This window comes from Plectropomus leopardus, chromosome 12 (assembly GCF_026936395.1).
Source record: "Plectropomus leopardus strain MGB_pleo_1.0 chromosome 12, ASM2693639v1, whole genome shotgun sequence".
NCBI lineage: Eukaryota > Metazoa > Chordata > Actinopteri > Perciformes > Serranidae > Plectropomus > Plectropomus leopardus.
In genome coordinates, this window is record NC_142187.1 from 14,832,101 (window position 1) to 14,851,410 (window position 19,310).

Consider the following 19,310-nt stretch of genomic DNA (forward strand, 5'->3'; position numbering starts at 1 on the left):
AGTGTAAGAGAATAAAATATGCTTCATTAAAGTGAACACTAGTGAGAGCCAGAGAGAAACAAGTGTACTTCACATATACTTAGAAAATGATACTATAAACACTTAAAGGCTCAGTTTCATCTCTGCTCAATTAATGGTCTTTCTTGAATTAATGAACACAAGTGCTTCATACTGTATTTGACCGACTTTACTAATACAGATTTTACAAATTCCTTAGTAATTAACTAACTGATGATCATAAAATTATTATTTTTTTTAAATTATGAATCCAAAAAAGGTTCATATGTGTCAGTAATATTTTGCTTAATGTATTAATGTAGTTACTGATAAATACCTTTTCCCTGCATACAAATATCTACTGCTGGCTCATTACGGTTCATACGAGTGAACACCAGGGAGAGCCAGAGACAAGCAAGTATTCAAATACAGCCAGTAAACCTTGCATAATATCTATAGGTGTAGATTTCAGGGGAAACACAGGCGTAAAAGAGAGAAAGACATTTTCACCATAAATCCACACAGAAAAGCCAAAAATAGGTGCACTAAAATAACCAGGTTGCAGAAAATTACGTGTTTTTCTGGCAGAGGACCCCCAAATCCCTCATCTTATCATATGTGGACCCCATGCCTTCCCAGTGTTCAAACAAAATCTACACCCTCACATTTACCTACAAAACTATAGGAATACCTAAAGGTTGAATTGCGTCTTTACTCAATTAACTTTCTTATTTAAAAATTATCTTGAAAATAATCTTGCTCACCCAGTATTTGGACTTAGACTGAGGTGCTGGAGCTGAGTCGTTATCCACAGTGGGGAAAAAAGTACATCCGCACACTCAAATCCATGCAAAAATCATGTTTGCTTTCGGTCAGAGGCCTTCTTCAAGGCATAACAGGTAACAAGAGGCAGCAGTAAAAGGAGCTGAGGAAACATCACTTGATTAGTCTTAATGCAGAACAGCCGTGTCAATCGCTGAGTCTTGAGTTGCAAGACATCAAGGGGATTGTAGTCTTTGGAAAAGTGACTACAAAATGAACACTAACATCGGAGACAAACACCGCGCACAGTTTAATTACAAATCTTACCATATTTACAACCGGATAAATAACAATAGAAGTAGATGTTATGTGGACATGAGGATTCAGCCATGGCAGAACATATGAGATCTATTAAAATGCATTCATTATAAAACACTCATGTCAAGATCCTTATTCAGAACCAGTGTCTGCGGTGTATTTAAAAATGACAAACACAACCATTGCAACAAGTGCTACATGATACATTTTTTTATTTTCATGTAATTTATATATATATTTCATATATATATATATAATCTGCTTTTTACAAAGACATTTTGCTTACATATTACTAATATTCCTGAGCATGTTTTTTTGTTTTTGTTTTTTAGCTTGGGGCCTGGTGTATCTGCACTTTAAGAGCTACACTCAACTTCCAAAACAACAGTACCAGACATGCATACACATGACAAGAGAGCAATGTACCAAATGTGAAATGCATCACAACAGCAGTCAATGACTACCGAGTCTTAGTCAATGTTATACCGCGTTAATAGTTAGTCTGAGAAGGTAGCAAATAGAGAGGTGTGAATGTAAGGCACTATTAATACACTGGTTGGTACGAGTGCACTATAATACATAATGGTTTGATAAAATACGGTCAACTGATCCGTCTGGGGATCACTGCAGCACCAAAATGTGATAGAATATAGCAAAGGAAAAAAAAAGAATATAAATAAAAAATAGCAAGTGCTGGGCATGGCGTCTAACAAACAATTTCAACATGTTATGAACATATTAAGTAGAAATATTTGAATGAATAGTATGAAAATATATGAATTACAGCATTATGAGTATGTGCAAAATACCAACAGGCTAGAAATGATTGAAAAAAAGAAAATATGTACATAGCATTTTTTTTTTAAATGAATGATAATCTGTACATATTACAATACGTACCACAAACTATGAAATGGCAAAATTACAAGCCCTTGGGTTATCGACAAACTTAATATATTCGTACTCTGCCAGCAGATGGCAATCTGAAAATATATATTATCTTATTTACAAACAATAACTGCATGAAAAATAACTGCATAAACTGACCACATCGCTGGGCTAATACATGCCAATATCCAAAGTAAACCTGTAACAGTGATTCTCAATCCGAGCGAGGAAGAGGACTGTCCTTCAATGATAACACTCTGTTAAGTGATCTGCGAAAAAGCGAAATGCTCAAATTCACATTCAAAATGTACATTCTGTTGTTAGACATTCACAACAAAAGCATAAACCTCTACAATCTTTGAAATACCAAAGAGCTTACATAAATGTGCATCATTTACAAATGCATAAAGGGCAATACAAAATAAAAATCTTTTGACAACATGGCGGCCGACGCTAAAGGAAAACAAGCGATACACAGCAGGCTCAGCAGGCGTTCACCAGGCCTGTGGGGATGTTGTTGGGCGTCCTGCGATACTGAGCCTTGGTGTTGGTAACGGCACCGTGCTTCTGCCGCAGATGAAGCCTCAGCTGACTCTTGTGTCTGAAGTGGAGGTCACATTTTTCACACTGAGGAAAAGAGGAAAAATAGTTTAGAATCATTTTTTTAAAAAGGGAATAGTTTAACTGCCCAACCCCAACTGCGACAGTAAATAGCTCTCCAGGATTACCACTCAGGATTTATGACTATTGACAGGCACATGGATCATGGGGGTGAAGGGATTATTCTCTATTTAGCCAGCAGACGCATTGGATAAGAAGAGGGGGACAGACTAGGAGGCTTACATGATAAGGCTTCTCTCCGGTATGAATACGCATGTGGCTCTTGAGTGTCTGAAGGTGGCGGAAGTGAGTTCCACAGATCTCACAAGGGTAAGGCTTCTCTCCTGTGTGGATTAACACGTGGGCGCGGAGATGGGCCACCTGGCGGCAAATTAAGACATATATTAAAACGCATAAACTTAAAGCTGCAGTCGGTAAGTTTTATCAAATAAAGTTTTTGTCATTTGTTCTTAAACTGTCACTTTATTCTGACAGTTGCACACTACACAGATGATTTGTGAAAAATCTGGTGGTGCCTCTTGTGGCATTTGCAAGAATTTGCCGACAACCAATCAGAGCTGAGGAGTCGCTATCTCAACTGTCAATCATATCAGTCATTGCTCAGTGGTATGCGGTTAAACTTTCACACTAGGTAGTGCTGATCAAATATGAATCGAGATTTTTTTGTTACTGCATTGACTATGTCTCACCTCATGTTTTCAGAAATGTATTTCAATGTACTGTTTAGCTGTAAAATGAGAACGTTTGTGACCCGGCTGCCACTTTAAAAACCAAGCACTACCTACTGGCTGGAGCAAACTTTCTCATTTTACAAATAAACAGTACACTAAAATATGTTTCTGCAAACATTTGAGGTGAGAGACAGTCAATGCAATAACACAATCTTGATTCATATTTGATCAACACTACCTAGTTTGAGAGTTTGACTGAAGTTACGAGCAGACATTCGAGACTCCTCTGATTGGTTGTTTTTGTTCAGTTGTGCTGGATTCTTGCACTACAAGGACGTAGAGGAACATGTTTTTTTTGTTTTTTTTAACAGATTATCTGTCTTACTGTCTACTGTCAGGATCTGGTGATAGTTTAAGTGAATGTGGCAAAAACTACAGCTTTAACATTTACATTTTACATTTGCAAAGTCTTCCTTTTTTTACTCACCTGGACAAATCTAGAGCCACATGTCTCACACTTGTATGGCTTTTCTCCAGAGTGGATGCGGGTATGGGTCTTGAGGTTGGCCGGCCGGTTGAACTGAGCGCCACAGATGTTGCAGCGGTAGGGCTTTGCGCCTGGAAGTTAGGATCAGCAGGTTGTGCAATGAACAATACAGCCACTTCCACTAAGCCAGCATGATGCTACTTTCAATTAATTATTAATCTTACCGGTGTGAACGGTCTTGTGGCTGGCCAGGTTGCCCTTGTAGCGGAAGGCGGCCTGGCAGCAGTCACACTTGTATGGCTTGTCACTGTGCACCTGGGCCATGTGTTCTTTCAGGGAATCTTCGTCTGTGAACTTTGAGTCACACCCGTTGCAGAAGTAGATATTGTTTTCTGTACAAAGAAGCAAAAAAGGCAATGTGAATTTAACACTTAAATTAAAAGCATAAGATATGAGCTAACTAAGGAAGTATGGCACTTGTTGAACCCACTTACCACAGCTGGAGGGGGAGTACTCTGAGTGTAGTTTGGTGGCGTCGTCTCGGATGTATGAATCAGGAGAAAGGTGACCCATCTCTATGCACTGAGGGCTGTCACAGCCACAGGAGGAACATCTGCGGTAGCTGCACACAGAAAGATGATCAGAGAGTTAAAATTAAATTAACCTCTTCTCTTAAATGTTCATTAAGTTCCAGTTTATGGTTCTTACAGTAAGTTGGAGTTTTACCTGATGCTGCTACAGGTGCTGCTGCTGCAGCTGTCAACACTCTGAGACATGAGAATTTCTTCTCTCTGCTCGCTGGCTCCCTCTTCTGCCTGCACCTCGCTGTGTCCATTTGTTGCACCACTCCTGCAGGGGCTCAGTGCGGGGGACATGGCTGTAGCTTCAGCGCTGCCTCCCTGAACCTCCTTTTCATTATCTTCAGGAGTTTGGTTCATTACGATCAACTTGTACTTCTTCCAGTTGCGGGCCTTGGCGTCGTTGGGGCAGTCCGAGGTCTGTCTGAGGCTCAGTGTGGCGTTTCTGCTGCTGTTGGACTCGGTGGGTGAGTTGGGCTGGCAGTCAGATCTGAGGGGGCTTTGAGGGCTGCAGATCACACCTTTGCTAAAACCTGGAGACAATCTCAGGCAGCTGGTTTGTGGATGCTGAATGCTGTCTTCCTCCATGGGAGAGACCGGCCTTTGAAGGCTCCCGTGGGCTCCTGCGGGTCGGATGATAGTGGTGGGGAAACTGGGGTGGGATGGCACAGGGTGGGAGATGATGGTGGTGGACTCATTGTGAGCCGTGCTGGCGCCGAGTACCTGTGAGCATCGGGACAAAGCCCCTCCTCTTGGAAGGTCGTTGACCTTATGGGAACCTTCCGGCTTCCCAGCAGGAACATGGAGGTCGCCATAGACGTGATAGGAGCCAGAGGTGTTGATGCCCCTGAAAACACTTGGGATGTAGCCCCTGCAATCCTGGAGGGAGGATGAGGTTGACATGTTGCTGTTTCTAACGTCTGGCTCTTTCTCATGAGCAGGCCTCAAAGCGGGGATCTCCTTAGCCAGGTGTGATGAGTTGTTCTGTCCGTCTTCAATCTGATGCCTGCACAAACATCAACAACAACTCAGATCCACTTCATTTTAACAAGAAATCAGAGCTTTTCTTGTCAAATTTTCTTTTTCCCTTTACCTGGACTTGATGAACCTGTGGCAGGTGTCAGCAACATGCTCCATCTGGAGGTAGATGGCTGTGTTCATGGTGGCCAGGACCAGACTGTCCTTAAGGTCCAGACAAGACGTGTACATGAAATCCAGCAGGATGGAGAAACCCTTAGGGTCCACTTTGGGGTCTAAGCTGATGGCACTGAGGTTTGCGTTCTTGGGGTCCATGAACACAGAATAAAAGAAGCCACTGTAAGAGAGCAAGAGAGGGGGTTACAGCGTTAAAACGTGCACAGATGACCCTGCAAATTAGGAATTTGGGATTAAGCATGAAGCCTTTGAAACCTGAGCAAATTGGTTTCTAAGCGACTTAACAAGAATTTTTTTTAAAAGAAAGAAAACAAATCTGCTTAGGTTTCAAAGGGTGAAATTAGAGGATGTGGCTATGTCAGGGGGTGATTCACCACACCAAAAATGATTAAATATGATCGCAGAAATAGAGGTCCTTCATAGGTACTAATGCTGCTGTCAGACCTCATGGTAGTGCATACCTGCAGGCCACCAAGATGGCCTTGTGAGCATGAAACTGCTGTCCGTCCACCTGTATGGTGACATCAGTCAGGATGTTCCTGCTGCGGAGGCGGTTGAAGTTGAGCAGGACATCGCCTGCATGGCGTGTAAATTGAATGCAGCCATCTGCAGTCGTGGCCATGCTGTCACAATCTGTACCAGGACAAAAGCAGTAAATAGTTTAATCTTTGTTGATCACTCTATAAGTGATCCACGGATAAATAAAGACACACAAGACAGGTGCGCATACTATGGGCTGGGTAGAAAAATAACGATGTATGACACCAATAGGCACACAACTCAACCTTTAAGAAAAATTTATAAATAATAATATTCGTGCAGTAAAAACTGCTGACTGACTTCATTAAATCTTCTGACAACATTAGAAATAAAGTTTATTTTGCAGCTTAAATGGGCTTAAAAATTGGTACATTCTGGTATCGGTACAGGAAATTACACGTTTGATGGTTAAAATGTTCTAGTGAGGGAACCCCCACCCCACCCGCACAGCTGTGGTTAATTTGAGGTTAGATCTAGGCGCTAAAACCATTAGCTGATTAGGAGAATGTCGTGTTTTAGCTTCAAGTACCCATTTTAAGAGGCAATTTCCCTGCAGAAAATGCAACAATGTCTCGGTGAAAGACATCCGCTTTAAATGGAAAAAAATATTAATCTGGCGGGGGACCCCAACCCCCTCTTTTAATGTGTCCTTCCTTAATATCGAAATTAAACCTACACCCAGTAGCATGTTTTGTTGTAAGTGTCCAAGGCATCAGCCCTGATGTTATATAATTAGCCACAAATCTAAATATATAGGCTACATAAAAACATTTTAAAACATACATGATAATAAGTATAAGTACTGGATCCAATAATCTTTCACTCTGATCATACTTGTACTTGAATAATATACTGAGTTACATGTCGCCAATTTTAACAAAAATACATACATAAAACTATTTTCGACCTCTTGTCAATACATTTAAAATGAAAGCACTTGTAAAGGGTTGTTTCACTCAATGCAAACAACTAGTAATAATTTAAACATTGTGATTCATAATTGAGATTTTAGACTTCATTATTCCCACACCAGGGAAATCCACAGAAAAGTTTAAAAAAATATATATCTCTATGGGTAAATAATGTTGCAGAGTGTATTAAAAACCACCAAAATGCACTTGTTTGTGGGAAGAAAAACAATCCTGGGCATGATCCCTGTGGACGCCCCTTTTGAACTCCAGGCTGGGCCCCTAATGTCCTCACATCTTGGGAACACCCCTGCCTACATCCTTGATTTCTGGTACATTATAGAAATCATCTTTAACTCCTTAACCATTCTATATTCAAAGTGAAGTCAACTCAAATTGTAAGAAATTATAATCAGTAACGTAAACATAAAATCCAAGATAATAAACACTCTACTTCTCTATCACAAGCCCCCGGGCCTCAGGGTTAATAATGAAAAACAAGCTCTGAAGTGTCGTGACAGTGTTTTTTCAAAGAGCGGCGCCATTGCAAAGAAAAAAAGTAAAAAGGGAGTTTCACTAAACGTTTTGAGCCTTAATTCTTATTGGGCATTAGTGACGGAATTATAACAAAGGATTAATTTTAACAAGTTATTATCAAATAATAGTGATATCTGCCAGCGGGTCAACAATTACATAACTTAGAAAAATCATATTTTTTTTTCGACAAAAAGACAAAACCGTTAAAACTATTTATTGCAAACATAATTCTTCATATTTGGCTTGTTATATTGAAATGCAGTGGGTATAATGCCCTGATGTGTGTGTGCTCTGTGCTGCAGTCTCACAGCGTGTTCACAGAGCACAGAGGAGTGCTGGCAGCCTGCAGCCTGTAGGTTGTAAACGTGTTTGACGTTGAGCACATTCCGTCCTGGCTGCTCAGATTAGGTTGCCAGTACACAGAGAGGTTTCCTGTTCCCCGATATAAGTACAGCTCATCTCATTTAACTCATTAACATTTACTCTCATTCCGCTCAACTAATCTCACTAGTGTTTTAAACCCTAAAATATTAGACTAAACTGAGACGGCATGATTTCTTAGGATCTATTTCCAAGGAGTGGTTAGTTGTTGTTGCTGCGTAACTTGGGCTAAGAGCCACCGAGCAGGCCAGCACAAGTCCGTTCAAGTTTAGAAACTGTGTTAAGCTGTCATGTCTGAGAACTGTCCTGGGGTTTAATTATGTATTTAAGAGGGTTTGCTCGATTTAAACTACTTGTATAGAGTCTTCGGCTCTGGGTTAGTGAAGTGAAAAGATTGTTCCTCGACATTAATGCGCAGAGAAAATGAGATGTGACAGAACCAGACTGGCTTGTCTTGTTGCGCCACTTTTGAAGCCTGACAAATGTTCGTTCAAATATACTTTAAACATGTAAAATAAATAACGTTGAGAAACATTTTTAAACTGCCGCTTTAGCTAAAGGTTAACCCAGCGAAACTGCTGCTTGTTTTCAGCCTAACAGCAGCTACTAAAGTACAACATTAAACCCGCACACAGCCTAAAAGTCGCACTTCCGTCTACAACAAAGTCAAACACAGTGCAGCTTTTCAAAGTCAGCTCTCAAAGTAAACATATTTAGTTCACTTTCCGCTAAAAGCAATCTCTAAACAGTCAAAATATTGAAAAGTTTCCAGCCCAGGAGCAGCCACACGAGCATCTGGTACTTCACTACACGTCTGACCTAATGCTGAGAAAATAGGAAGGAAAAAAAGTCACCTTGTAAAAGTTTCCTCGAAACTCTGTGCATCACCAGTTCTGAGAATCCAGTTCTAAGAAACACAGCAGCTCAATTCTCGGAATTTCAACAGAGGACCGTACCATTATCAGCGGGGCGGGGGAGCTGCTTCCCTCATCTGCCTCATTTTAACCCCCCGCCGCCCAAATTGTGCAATATAACATCTTGCTCCTCGTCAACACCTTTAGTTAATCATATTTGTGGAATTTGTACAAAACTCGCGCGATTCTAACATTCATTAGTTTGTTTCGTAGTAGCATGTTCTGCCTGCGTAGTGGAGGCGTCCAAGTGCAAGGTCAGCTGACTGAGTTATAAATACCGTGGGGAATATGAGAGCATGTTGTCCCTGTAAACTTGCCTGAGGTGCCACGAAGAGTTGAGAAAACTCTTATATTCTAATGATTTGAAATTTTATCTTCTCGCTTTAGTTTGTTTTTCTTTAACATCTCGCCACCTTTTTTTTTTGGCGTCATTACATTTTGCGTTCTGTGACTGGCCGTGGTTTAGCAGTGCTGATTTAACTCTATAGTTTCTGCTTTGGACTGGAGCCATGCTTCATCTGTTTAAATGGATTAAGGAACTGTTCCTTACTTGTGAGAAGGGAGAGGGTGATGCAAAATGGGGGAGGCACTTCAATTGATTTTTATGCACTGGGGACTGAGTTTTGTTTTTAAATTTGTCTCAGGGGAGGGACGTTGAACTTTATATGGTTGTATTTGTATTTATTTAAAATACCATAAGAGTGGGTTTGAAAAGCATTTTTTTCTCAATCTCCCAAATTACTCCATTTATTAAGGTCAGAAACTGTGAAATATGTTTTTGGTAAAGGGAGGGTCATACATTTTCCCTCAGTAACTCAAGGAGGCTCAAGAAAAACATTTTGTAGCTCCAGGAAGGGTCATGATATTAAAAAAAAAAACCTTCAGTCACACCTAAGCCATCCCCCCTACTCTGATATACAAAGCACAGTCTTTATCTTTAAGTACGATTTATATTTCTTTAGGGTGAACATTAGCTTGGCCTCTTGAGGTTTGTGATACTAAACTGATTTCACAGCATAGCTTGTGAGCAGCTTTTCTTGCATACATTGACTGATAGACATCCTATTTTTATTGTGACACGTAGTCTGCTGAAAGCAATGCGTGAGAGTGTGCGTAAAGTCCGCAACTCTCCAAAAGGCTCACTTGCACTCGTCTGTGTTCCCACCACTTCCTGTCTCGCCATCACAGCTGTATATTCTTCTGGGTAACACTAAGTCCTGAGTACTTACCCACACATGAGTCAACAGATAAGGAAGTAAGTGCTGTTTATTAAGAAGCTAACAAGAAGTTCTTAAATATCTCGAGATAATGCATGTAATGAATAAATAATTTAAATAAACAATGTAATGATAGAGATAAAGAACAGATTGCTATATTAATGGCACAGTGTGTCAAACCCAAATGCCATAAAAATGTTGGCATTGCACAATTCCTCACACCACTGCTGTGGTTCATCTGTAAGTTATGTCATGGAAACTCTACATTTCAGCCATGTGTATGTGTAGTTAGGTTTAGGCCCTAAAGCCACTTGTTTATCGAAAGAAAAAGATCTTGTTTTGGCTTTAAATTCCAGCTTTGGGGGACACACTCCTGCCTGGAAATGCAGCAATGTCTCATTAAGAAAGCAACTTTTTTCAAAACTGTCCTGGCAGGAAACAATGTCCCAGTAAAAACAACTGCTTTTCATGGCACTACCACCTGAGGAAAAACAGAGATTGGTTGATAAAAATGTCTAAGTTAGGTGGCTATAAGCAGCTTGAAAATCAGTGACAGGTCAGGGAAAAAACACCCAGGTTCAATGGCTAAAAGCTGCTAAAAAAAACTGATATGTTGCTAAAAAACACCCACGTTTAAAAAGTTGCCGGAAACGATGCGATGATTCCCTGAAAAAACAACAAATTCTGTTGTTTTTGTTCACAAACATTGATCTGCAGGTCATTCACCTGGATGGCCCACTATCCACCATCCACTCCACCTGCCGCTGACAAAGTCAGCTCTTGTACTGCGTCACTTTAAACGTGTAACACATATTTGTGGTTTGCAAAAACAGAGGATGACAACATTTTCTTCTGGCAACTTGGTGTCGTCTGATATGGAGCAGGTGGATCCAAATGCAGGTGACAAGAAGAAACTCAAAAATATCACTGTTTAATCTAAAGGAACAGCAACTGAACATCACAGACCACAACAAGAATCAAGCAGACTGAGCTGAAAACCAGGACTCCAATACAAACTAGACTGATGAGGAGATGAAGTGCAGCTGGATAAAAAGGGCAGAGAAGCTCAGGTGAATGAGGTGAAGAGGCAGAAGAACAGGCAGGGAGCTGAGCAGTATGGAAGGACTAATTAGGCTGATGTGGGATAAGACAAACAAATAAAGAGATATACTACAAAATAAATCAGGAAACAGCCAAATGGGCATTAGATGTCATTTAAATATCACAAGCTTTAGCCCTGGTACAGACTTGGATTTATCAGCTACATACAGCCCGGTTTTAAACCATATATTAGAATTATTAAATCACTATTAAAAGGAGATTAAAAGTACACATAAAACTTCTAAATAACAAAAATACTGCATATCGTATGTTTACATTATGATTTTTTTTTTGTCACATACACATATTCTGTTTACTTTTTTATCAAGGCTAAGACTGCATATCTACTAAAGTTTCCCTTTTTAACCTCTAATAACCGAAATCAAATCATCTAAAGACTAAATACATTTCAACGTCTTTAGACAAATAGACTTATAATAGACATTTATTACACGTCTTTTCAACAGTGAATTGCTCAGTGGGAGACTGACCATGATGAATACATGAAAAAAGGAAAAACACAAATAGAAAACTCTAAAACAAAGTCCAAATGACAACAGAGTGTTAGGAACAAACCAGGATCATGACACTGGGCTGGTAACAACACGCTCCTAAATATCTGACACAATAGCTGACACATATCAGTTGTTAGATGTTACTATTTTTGTGTAGTTCCTTAGCAACTATACGTTATTTGTGTGCCTTATTTTCAGTGTTACATTAGTCTGTTTTTTTTCATATAACCTCAGCTTTACTGCATAGTGTGTTAAACTGTATCTGGGAAGACAGTCGGCAAGCCTTTTCTTTAGCTAAGTTCATGTGACCACACTGTATTTGACATATTAGTAAGTATTTTCCTAAACTGTATATAACTCTTTTATATTCTGTAAATACTTTTATGTTGAATTATGGCACGTTATAAGCAAGCACATACAGCATGATGACTCTGCTATTTCATTTCCCTGATTCAGTCAAATGTAATGGCAAAAACCAAAAGGGTTTTCTGTGTTTTCCCCTTGTTTTTGAATATATAGAATAACCATCTGTTGGCACCAGCTTTCACTCTCACAGTGCAGAGCTGCAGCGAGGCTTTGCTAAACAAACACGAAGGCAGGTTACACAATTCAGTGGGAGGGAAAAACAGAACCACAGCAATTGAGAGCTTGTGACTGTGACTTTACTGAGGATGATGCTTATCACTGAAATAAAACATGTATACTTCACTTTTATTTGGCATGTATTTGGTCAGTGTTATTATATTTCAATAATCAACAGTGCGTGCATATTTTCAATGCTCATGCTGGCACCGCAAAGACATGTTTTGAACCATCATTAACCTAACCTCTAATAAGTCTCGATGACAGTTTGAATCCTACAAAGACCATCATCACGGGCAGAATTATAGTAAAACACAATGCTGTGTGACATGCAGCACATGTAACAGTAAAAAATGATGTGTTTATTGTTCACTGGAGTCTTATACTAATATTACATGTCTGCTGGGATTGTTGCCTACACAAAAAACACTGAAAAATAAGCATTTAGGAGAAAAACAGCAAAGTGTCCCATCATTAAGCATACTCTATATTTTGCAGAAATACAGAAAAACTCTCAGGCTGAATTTCTCTCTGTGAAATAAATGTGCAGTGCGGCTCAACAGGTCTAAATTACAGCTGTTCAGGTGGCTATGGCAACAAAGAGGTCTATTTCGAGTTAATGTTTTCACTCTAGATGTTTTTCCCCTGCGGTTATCTTTAGTGGCCCAAGTTTCTGTGGGTTGTTCATCTTCACATCCTTTGAAACAAGCGATACTTTCTGGTCTGAATGAGAAGAGACAAAACCTGTTCAGTCAGTAACAGAGAGCCTAGGCAGAAAACAAACGTCAGATTTCCTGCTTTAGTTGTTTATTTGCAGGCAAGAGGATGCATAGATTTGATCAGTCAGCCTTTCCCTTACTCGTATCGATGCAGCATCTTTAACTTCACATTAGGAGTTAGCTGCAGTGCAATGGCAGATAAGCCAGAGCAGATATAAAACACACCAACTGCTGCGTGCGGTAGATTTCTGTACATTTAAGAGTCTAATCAACATAATCACGCAAACATGGCTCTGCGCTGATTTGCAGACTAAATATCCTCTTTTTTTTTTGCAACGGTCTGATTCTTTATGCACCACAAAAAAAAAAGGTAGTCGATGATGTTGATAACAAAGACGTGTTAAAGGGTTAATATCGGAGCAAACAGGCTCTCCTGTGATTTATTATTGCACTATTGGCTTTCAACAAACACATTTTAAAAGAATGATCTAAATCAAAGCAATAAAGGCGGGGATATCCAGACTTTTAATCCTCTGAAACCTGAGCAAATTTGCTTGATTTCTTTCAAAAATGTGAAAATAACCTAAATATTTGCAAAAAAGTAAAAACATAAAAAAAAAAAATCCAAAAAGCATAACAAACAATAAAAATAAACTTTTTCAAAATTATAATAATTCTACTAAAATAATCTTAGATTCATAATTTTGATCATTTTAAAATTAGTTCTCTAGACCCCCCCCCTGAGTCAGACATCCAAATTCAGGGGGCGTTTCAATTGAAATTTGTGATGGGGAACTCTGAAATTCCAACTTCTCATTTATTTCAAAGGCCACACATTAAGTCTTTTATAAATCTGTTGACTAAGCGCCCACTCCCAAGTAACTGATGACAACACTATGATATCACCTGAGTCATTTTTTAGAGCGCTTCTCCAAAGACACAGTAGATATTTTACTACAGTTTTGACTGACTGAGTGAACTATGATGAGTAGACTGATATCAGTAGGGCTGGGTATCAGTACTCAATAGAGTAGATAAAGTATCTACCTAAATACCCCCATACTAAGTAGTATCAAAACTTCAAATATCTAAGCTCAATCCTTTTTTTTAACTCATATCTAAAAAATGAAATGACAATTTGTATGTGGCCCTCTACCGCAGAAGCTACAATCATACAGTCTGTGGTGTGATGAAGTTGAACACCACAAATTTTTCAAATTTAGCAGTAAAGTGTCCTGAGATATCACCAAAATATTCAAAAGTATTGTGGCATTTTATAAAATTGAATGCTTCCATTCACACGGCATCAAATGAAGTAAAACATGGTATTAATAGTTGTAATAGTAATAACATAGTAGCATCCTGGAGGGGGATGTTCCTTAATTGTTAGGTTTTGGTTTTTTTTCCTTCCTTCCCCCATTCTTCTTCTTCTTTAAGTACAAGGATGGGATTTAACCTTATATATAGTCCATTTTTGCCACTTTTGGTCAAAGTCAGTTTCTCTGATTTTCAAACAGAAAGTCATTTTTTCCATGGCATATAGTTCTTCAATGATATCCAGCCATTGTCTCAGCCCTGGGGGATCGCTTCTCCTCCAGATTCTCGTCAGGGCCTTTTTAGCGGCAATAGTCATTATTTTAAAGAGGTAGATGTCTCTCTTTTCAATTAGTTCAGCAGGGATAAGTCCCAGGTATATAGTCCGTGGATCCTTAGGCAGACTTACATTTGCAGGTAGCAGTGTTGGTGCTTGTGTTGGCATTTTGTAAATGATACCTGGCCATAGACATCAGTGAAACTGATGGATTGCCACTTTAAAAATATTAAAAAAGAAAACATGAAAATTGTAGAACAATCAAATAAAAGATGTTATTTGTTTTGTGATTTTGTGTGCCTGTGATACAAATATCAAACCAACCCTGCCCTTTTTTCATTTTCTGCAGGGCCCATCTGAAGAATGCATGTCATGAAAACAACACTGCATGGGACTTTTCCAGCCAACGCTGGAACAAATTTGTTGCCGTTCCTCTCTCCTCCTCAGCTGCTGAAAGAGGCTATGCTATGTGTTAACAAGCGCTCCCCAACCCCCTCTCATGAACTCCGCTGACCTGGGGCCTAGACGCAGACGGATATCAACGTGCCTGTCCCAAAACATGACCCAGGCACCTGGTTGCCTGACAGGGATCAAAGGTCACGTCAGTAAAATGTGACCCTGAAACTAGCTCAGTCTTTGCAGACACATGGCCTAAGTTGGAAAGAGGGAAGTATTGATTTCCTTTGAACCAAGTCATGCACTTGAATTTGGAGAGCAGAATGCATGAGAGAGAGAAAAAATTAAGATAATGAGACTGTTGTTTTACAAACCAGAAAAGTACCACAGCAAGGAAAAAGTGAAGCATGTTTGTGATCAAAATGTATAAGGCACATGAAAATACCTGACTACTTTATTTATAGCACAAAGTGTCATTTTCAGCAGCTGTTGATGAAGTATACACTGCACACAACCCATGAAACACTGAACATGGAAAGTCCATGTGTGCTAAACACAGTGAACTTTGAACTACTTTCATGCAGCTTGCATGGGACTTAGTGAGAAGTATATATTTAAACAGCTGGTGGTATGCAGTTTTTACATAATAACCAGTGAACTTCTGGTGACCTCTATGCATCGTATATACTGTGGTATTAAACAGCTTGTGTGTGTGTGTGTGTGTGTGTGTGTGTGTGTGTGTGTGTGTCTTTTCAGCACAGATAAATGCAAGAGATAATGTAAAGCGAGTGGGTCATTATTGTGAAATACAGGACACGGTCTTGTGTGTGTGTGTCCTGCCTCACCCCTTCACGGTTTATATTGCATTTATGACCCACTCTCTATAAATTATCCTGCTTATTAACCAGCTTTTTAACAAAAGAAATCATTTGATACAAAATATTACTTTAAAATTCATTTTATTGATTCAAAATGGATTTTATTGATTATATGATCAGAACTGCATTCAAGTCTGTTATTCATAGCAGCAGTCGACTGTTCAAAATGATCAGACTGTAAAAAGCCCTTATAGACCAATTACCATCAAGCAATGAAAAAAAAGTGTAATATTTTACGATAAGTTTAAATAACCTGTAGGCTTTTTACACTGCACTTGGCTGATTTATAGGCATGTGTCAGGTATTTATACTTGTACAATGGTGTGTCTGAGTCACTCTGCAATTACTCCTCTAAAACACTGTTTGGTTGTGGGATTTCTGTGAAATGCTGCAAAGTTTGATAGATTCAAAGCGCACCTAAAACACACATTAAATGTGTCTAGTAGGCTCCATTACAACTCACACAGTTCGCAGACAATTTCTTTTTCTTATACTAGACACGTTTTCTCAACAAATACAATATGCTAACATTATTAGCATAAGCCTATGGCAGTTTACATTGCATAAACTAGCCTTGTGGCAAGTGGACTTTCCAGTACTCTATGAAGCTGGGATAAATCAAGCACAAAACATAAAATGCTATGTTTTAGGGAACTTATTGTCGCCATAATTTATTGTTTATCTATAAGTCAGTAAAAGCTCTGTTTCCACAGAGGGAAATGTTTTCCAGCTTACAAAAATAAACAGGAGGTCTGTCTTGCTATGATGTAATGGCACAAGGTATGCATCCATGCATGGCCTGCAAAGTGGGTACATCTTCGATTTGATACAAAAGTATAAATCCCGCCTAAGAAAGTGTTAACACTGGCACAATCCTGACACCTTCCAAGTGGGCTAACCCTGACTCTAACTTAGGGATTGCCGGCCCTTCTCCAGAGCAGTGTCAGCCCCAAGTTAACTGGATTATTCCCTGAAAATGGACTTAGCATGTGTGAGACACAGTAGATGTATTTCTGTATTTATTTTCGCGGATAGTGGATTAACTGTTTAAGAGATTTTTCAAGTAAACATTGCCTTAATTGTAAATCTGTTTTTTTTTTTATAATAGATTGATCAGACAAAATAAACTATGTGAAAACATCAACTTTAGGAAATAATAACTGCCATTCAAACTACGTTCTAACATTTTATAAACCACAAAATTATTGATTAATCATGCAAATTATTTGCAGATTAAACAGTAATAAAAAATAATTGTTAGTTGCAACCTTAAGTCATTGAACAATTGTAAAGCTGATTACATTTTGGACCAAGAGTCCTATTTTGATTTGGTCATCATTAAAGTATGAATATGAGTTGACAGCACTCTGACATGCTTATATTTTTTGACTGATGCAACATTAACACGTGTCACATGAGTCACTCGATTTGTCAGTATGTCAGAACACATTCTATCTGCTCGTCTTCTGATGTGACGTGTTGGGGTCAACAACTGGTTTCATCAAAAGTACACTTTGCTCCTTCAACGTCAAACAGGAACCCTGCTCTTCATTACTTTCATATCTGTGGTTTCCACAGCGTGGCTCGACACCAGAGAAGGGGACGTGCTTTTGCTAAGTGTCATCTCGGGCCATCAAGTTTCCTCTCAGCAACTCTTGTGATATAAATGAGATAAACCCTGTGGTTTATTTTTTTTCTACATTGTACTGGTATGACTTTGTTGTTGTTACAGGTGCATTGAGAATTTTAGCATCATATGGAGTTCGGATCATTGTTGTTGCTTCAAGATCATAACAAAGCAAAACTTAATGTTACAATGTCAACAATATTACATCAAGCAAGTCAATTAACAATGACAAGTCATAATACCTTCATTTAAATTTCCACTTTCTTACGAGTTCCTGAGAGCTCAACAAGGTCAACTTCCTTGACAATGACCAGAATACAAATCACAATATTTGGATCATCTCATTGGTCTCAGGTTACTTGAGGATATGGACTCATGTCCTCGTGTTCCAACCACAAGTAAAATGCTCAAAAGGGGAAACATGAATGGTGGCTTTGTTGCATCTCAAAGAAAGCATCCTCAGTTGTTGGTGGCTAAATGGATTGTACATGCAGAGAAGAGGCCAGCTCTGAGAACGACTGATGGTGTCACTGTCTGGAGCTGCTCTGGACAACACACACTTCTGAGTCGGAGTTTATTAAAACTAAAGTCATAGACACACAAATGTGAGGCTCGTCTGACAGCAGCAGCCTAACAAGCTATAAATCTTCGTTATATTTACTTATTTTTAAACAGTTTTATCCTGAAGGAAGTATTTAGTTTACCTTGACTGTATTGATTGTGAGGCAACAAATGTGCAAAGTCAATATAAACACGTATTGCGACACTCAACTGCTCACTGCATTTTATCTGTGGAAAAGTACCAGGGGACGCCGTGTCACCATGGCGGATTCCCCTGTTGTTTTACAGCTAAGCCTCAGGGAGGGGGGTGAGGAGGGGGCAGGGCTGCACAGAAACGAGAGGTGTGCAGTGTGTGCGGTGTGTGTGGGTGTTAGAGTATGTTTGTGTGTGTATGCATGCATGTGAGAGAATGAGGGCAGTTACTGATGTGATTGTGGGTGCCTCTCTAGTGGTTTAGCTTTGGAAATTTACCTTCACAATAGAGCAGCTGGGAAAATTTGGACAAGGAAAATGAACGTGGAATGATGTCTTTCACCTCAACAACACTGTTGTCCCGGACAAGTTGACTTTGGAAATCTCTCCCACAAGACATTCGGAATATTGACACCTTTTCCACCTTCAAATCCCGTCTGAAAACACACCTTTTTCAAGCTGGCTTATTAGGTCTGATTTTATGGGGACACACACATCTTGATTTGCATTGAGGATTTCATTAGAATAATTTTATACCTAGTTTTTATGTCAAGTTATTATATTAACTTCTTACTGTTTATTAATGATTGTTTGCTTTTATGATCTATGGATGCATTGCTGCTTGTTTTTAATTATTTCTTGTAAAGTATCATTTAGTGCTTTGAAAGGCACCTATAAATAAAACATGTTATAATTTATTATTGTTATTTGTTGGAGGAAACAAATTAATTTGAGTGAAATTGACTCTAATAGGTTGGAAGTCACAATTTAACCCAAAATATACGTACTTCAAGTCTGCAGGAAAATCAACTTATTGCCCGACGGAGTTTCAATGACTACATTTTCCATTTGGACTCAGTGTCCTTTATTATTCATTTATAATTCAAGTATTGTATCAATTGTGTCTTGTTCTCTAATAAACATAGCACAGCACATTTATACACAGCCTAACAGCAATAAAACACACATTTGTTTGTGGTTGGCATATACATAGAAAACATTTGATCAATTTTCACCCAAAAAAATATATTTTTATAAATTTTGTCAAAGCATGCATCATCTGTTGAATAAAATTTTAAGTTTAAGTTTTAAGTTTTCTTATTTTCCATCACATAAAAAATGTTACAAGCCAGAAATACGTATTAAATGTGGCTGACATTTTTAATATTGAGGT

The 19,310-nt window shown here is 38.9% G+C and overlaps 1 protein-coding gene and 1 long non-coding RNA gene across 2 annotated transcripts; one reads left to right on the top strand and one right to left on the bottom strand.

Annotated features, from left to right (window-relative positions):
- Positions 1–1,272: 1,272 nt before the first annotated feature.
- Positions 1,273–8,757, bottom strand: bcl6ab (BCL6A transcription repressor b). The gene is made up of 9 exons (XM_042498128.2): positions 8,698–8,757; positions 5,939–6,110; positions 5,416–5,637; positions 4,471–5,328; positions 4,239–4,366; positions 3,969–4,136; positions 3,745–3,875; positions 2,809–2,946; positions 1,273–2,592 (listed from the first exon to the last, which is right to left on the bottom strand). The coding sequence occupies exons 1-9, from the start codon at positions 8,726–8,728 to the stop codon at positions 2,449–2,451; spliced, it is 1,992 nt and encodes a 663-aa protein (XP_042354062.2). The 5' UTR covers positions 8,729–8,757; the 3' UTR covers positions 1,273–2,448.
- Positions 8,758–9,075: 318 nt separating this feature from the next.
- On the top strand, positions 9,076–19,221 carry LOC148188058 (uncharacterized). Its single transcript, XR_015778161.1, has 2 exons — positions 9,076–10,012; positions 14,832–19,221. It is a non-coding gene; the product is annotated as an uncharacterized LOC148188058 (long non-coding RNA).
- Positions 19,222–19,310: the final 89 nt, after the last annotated feature.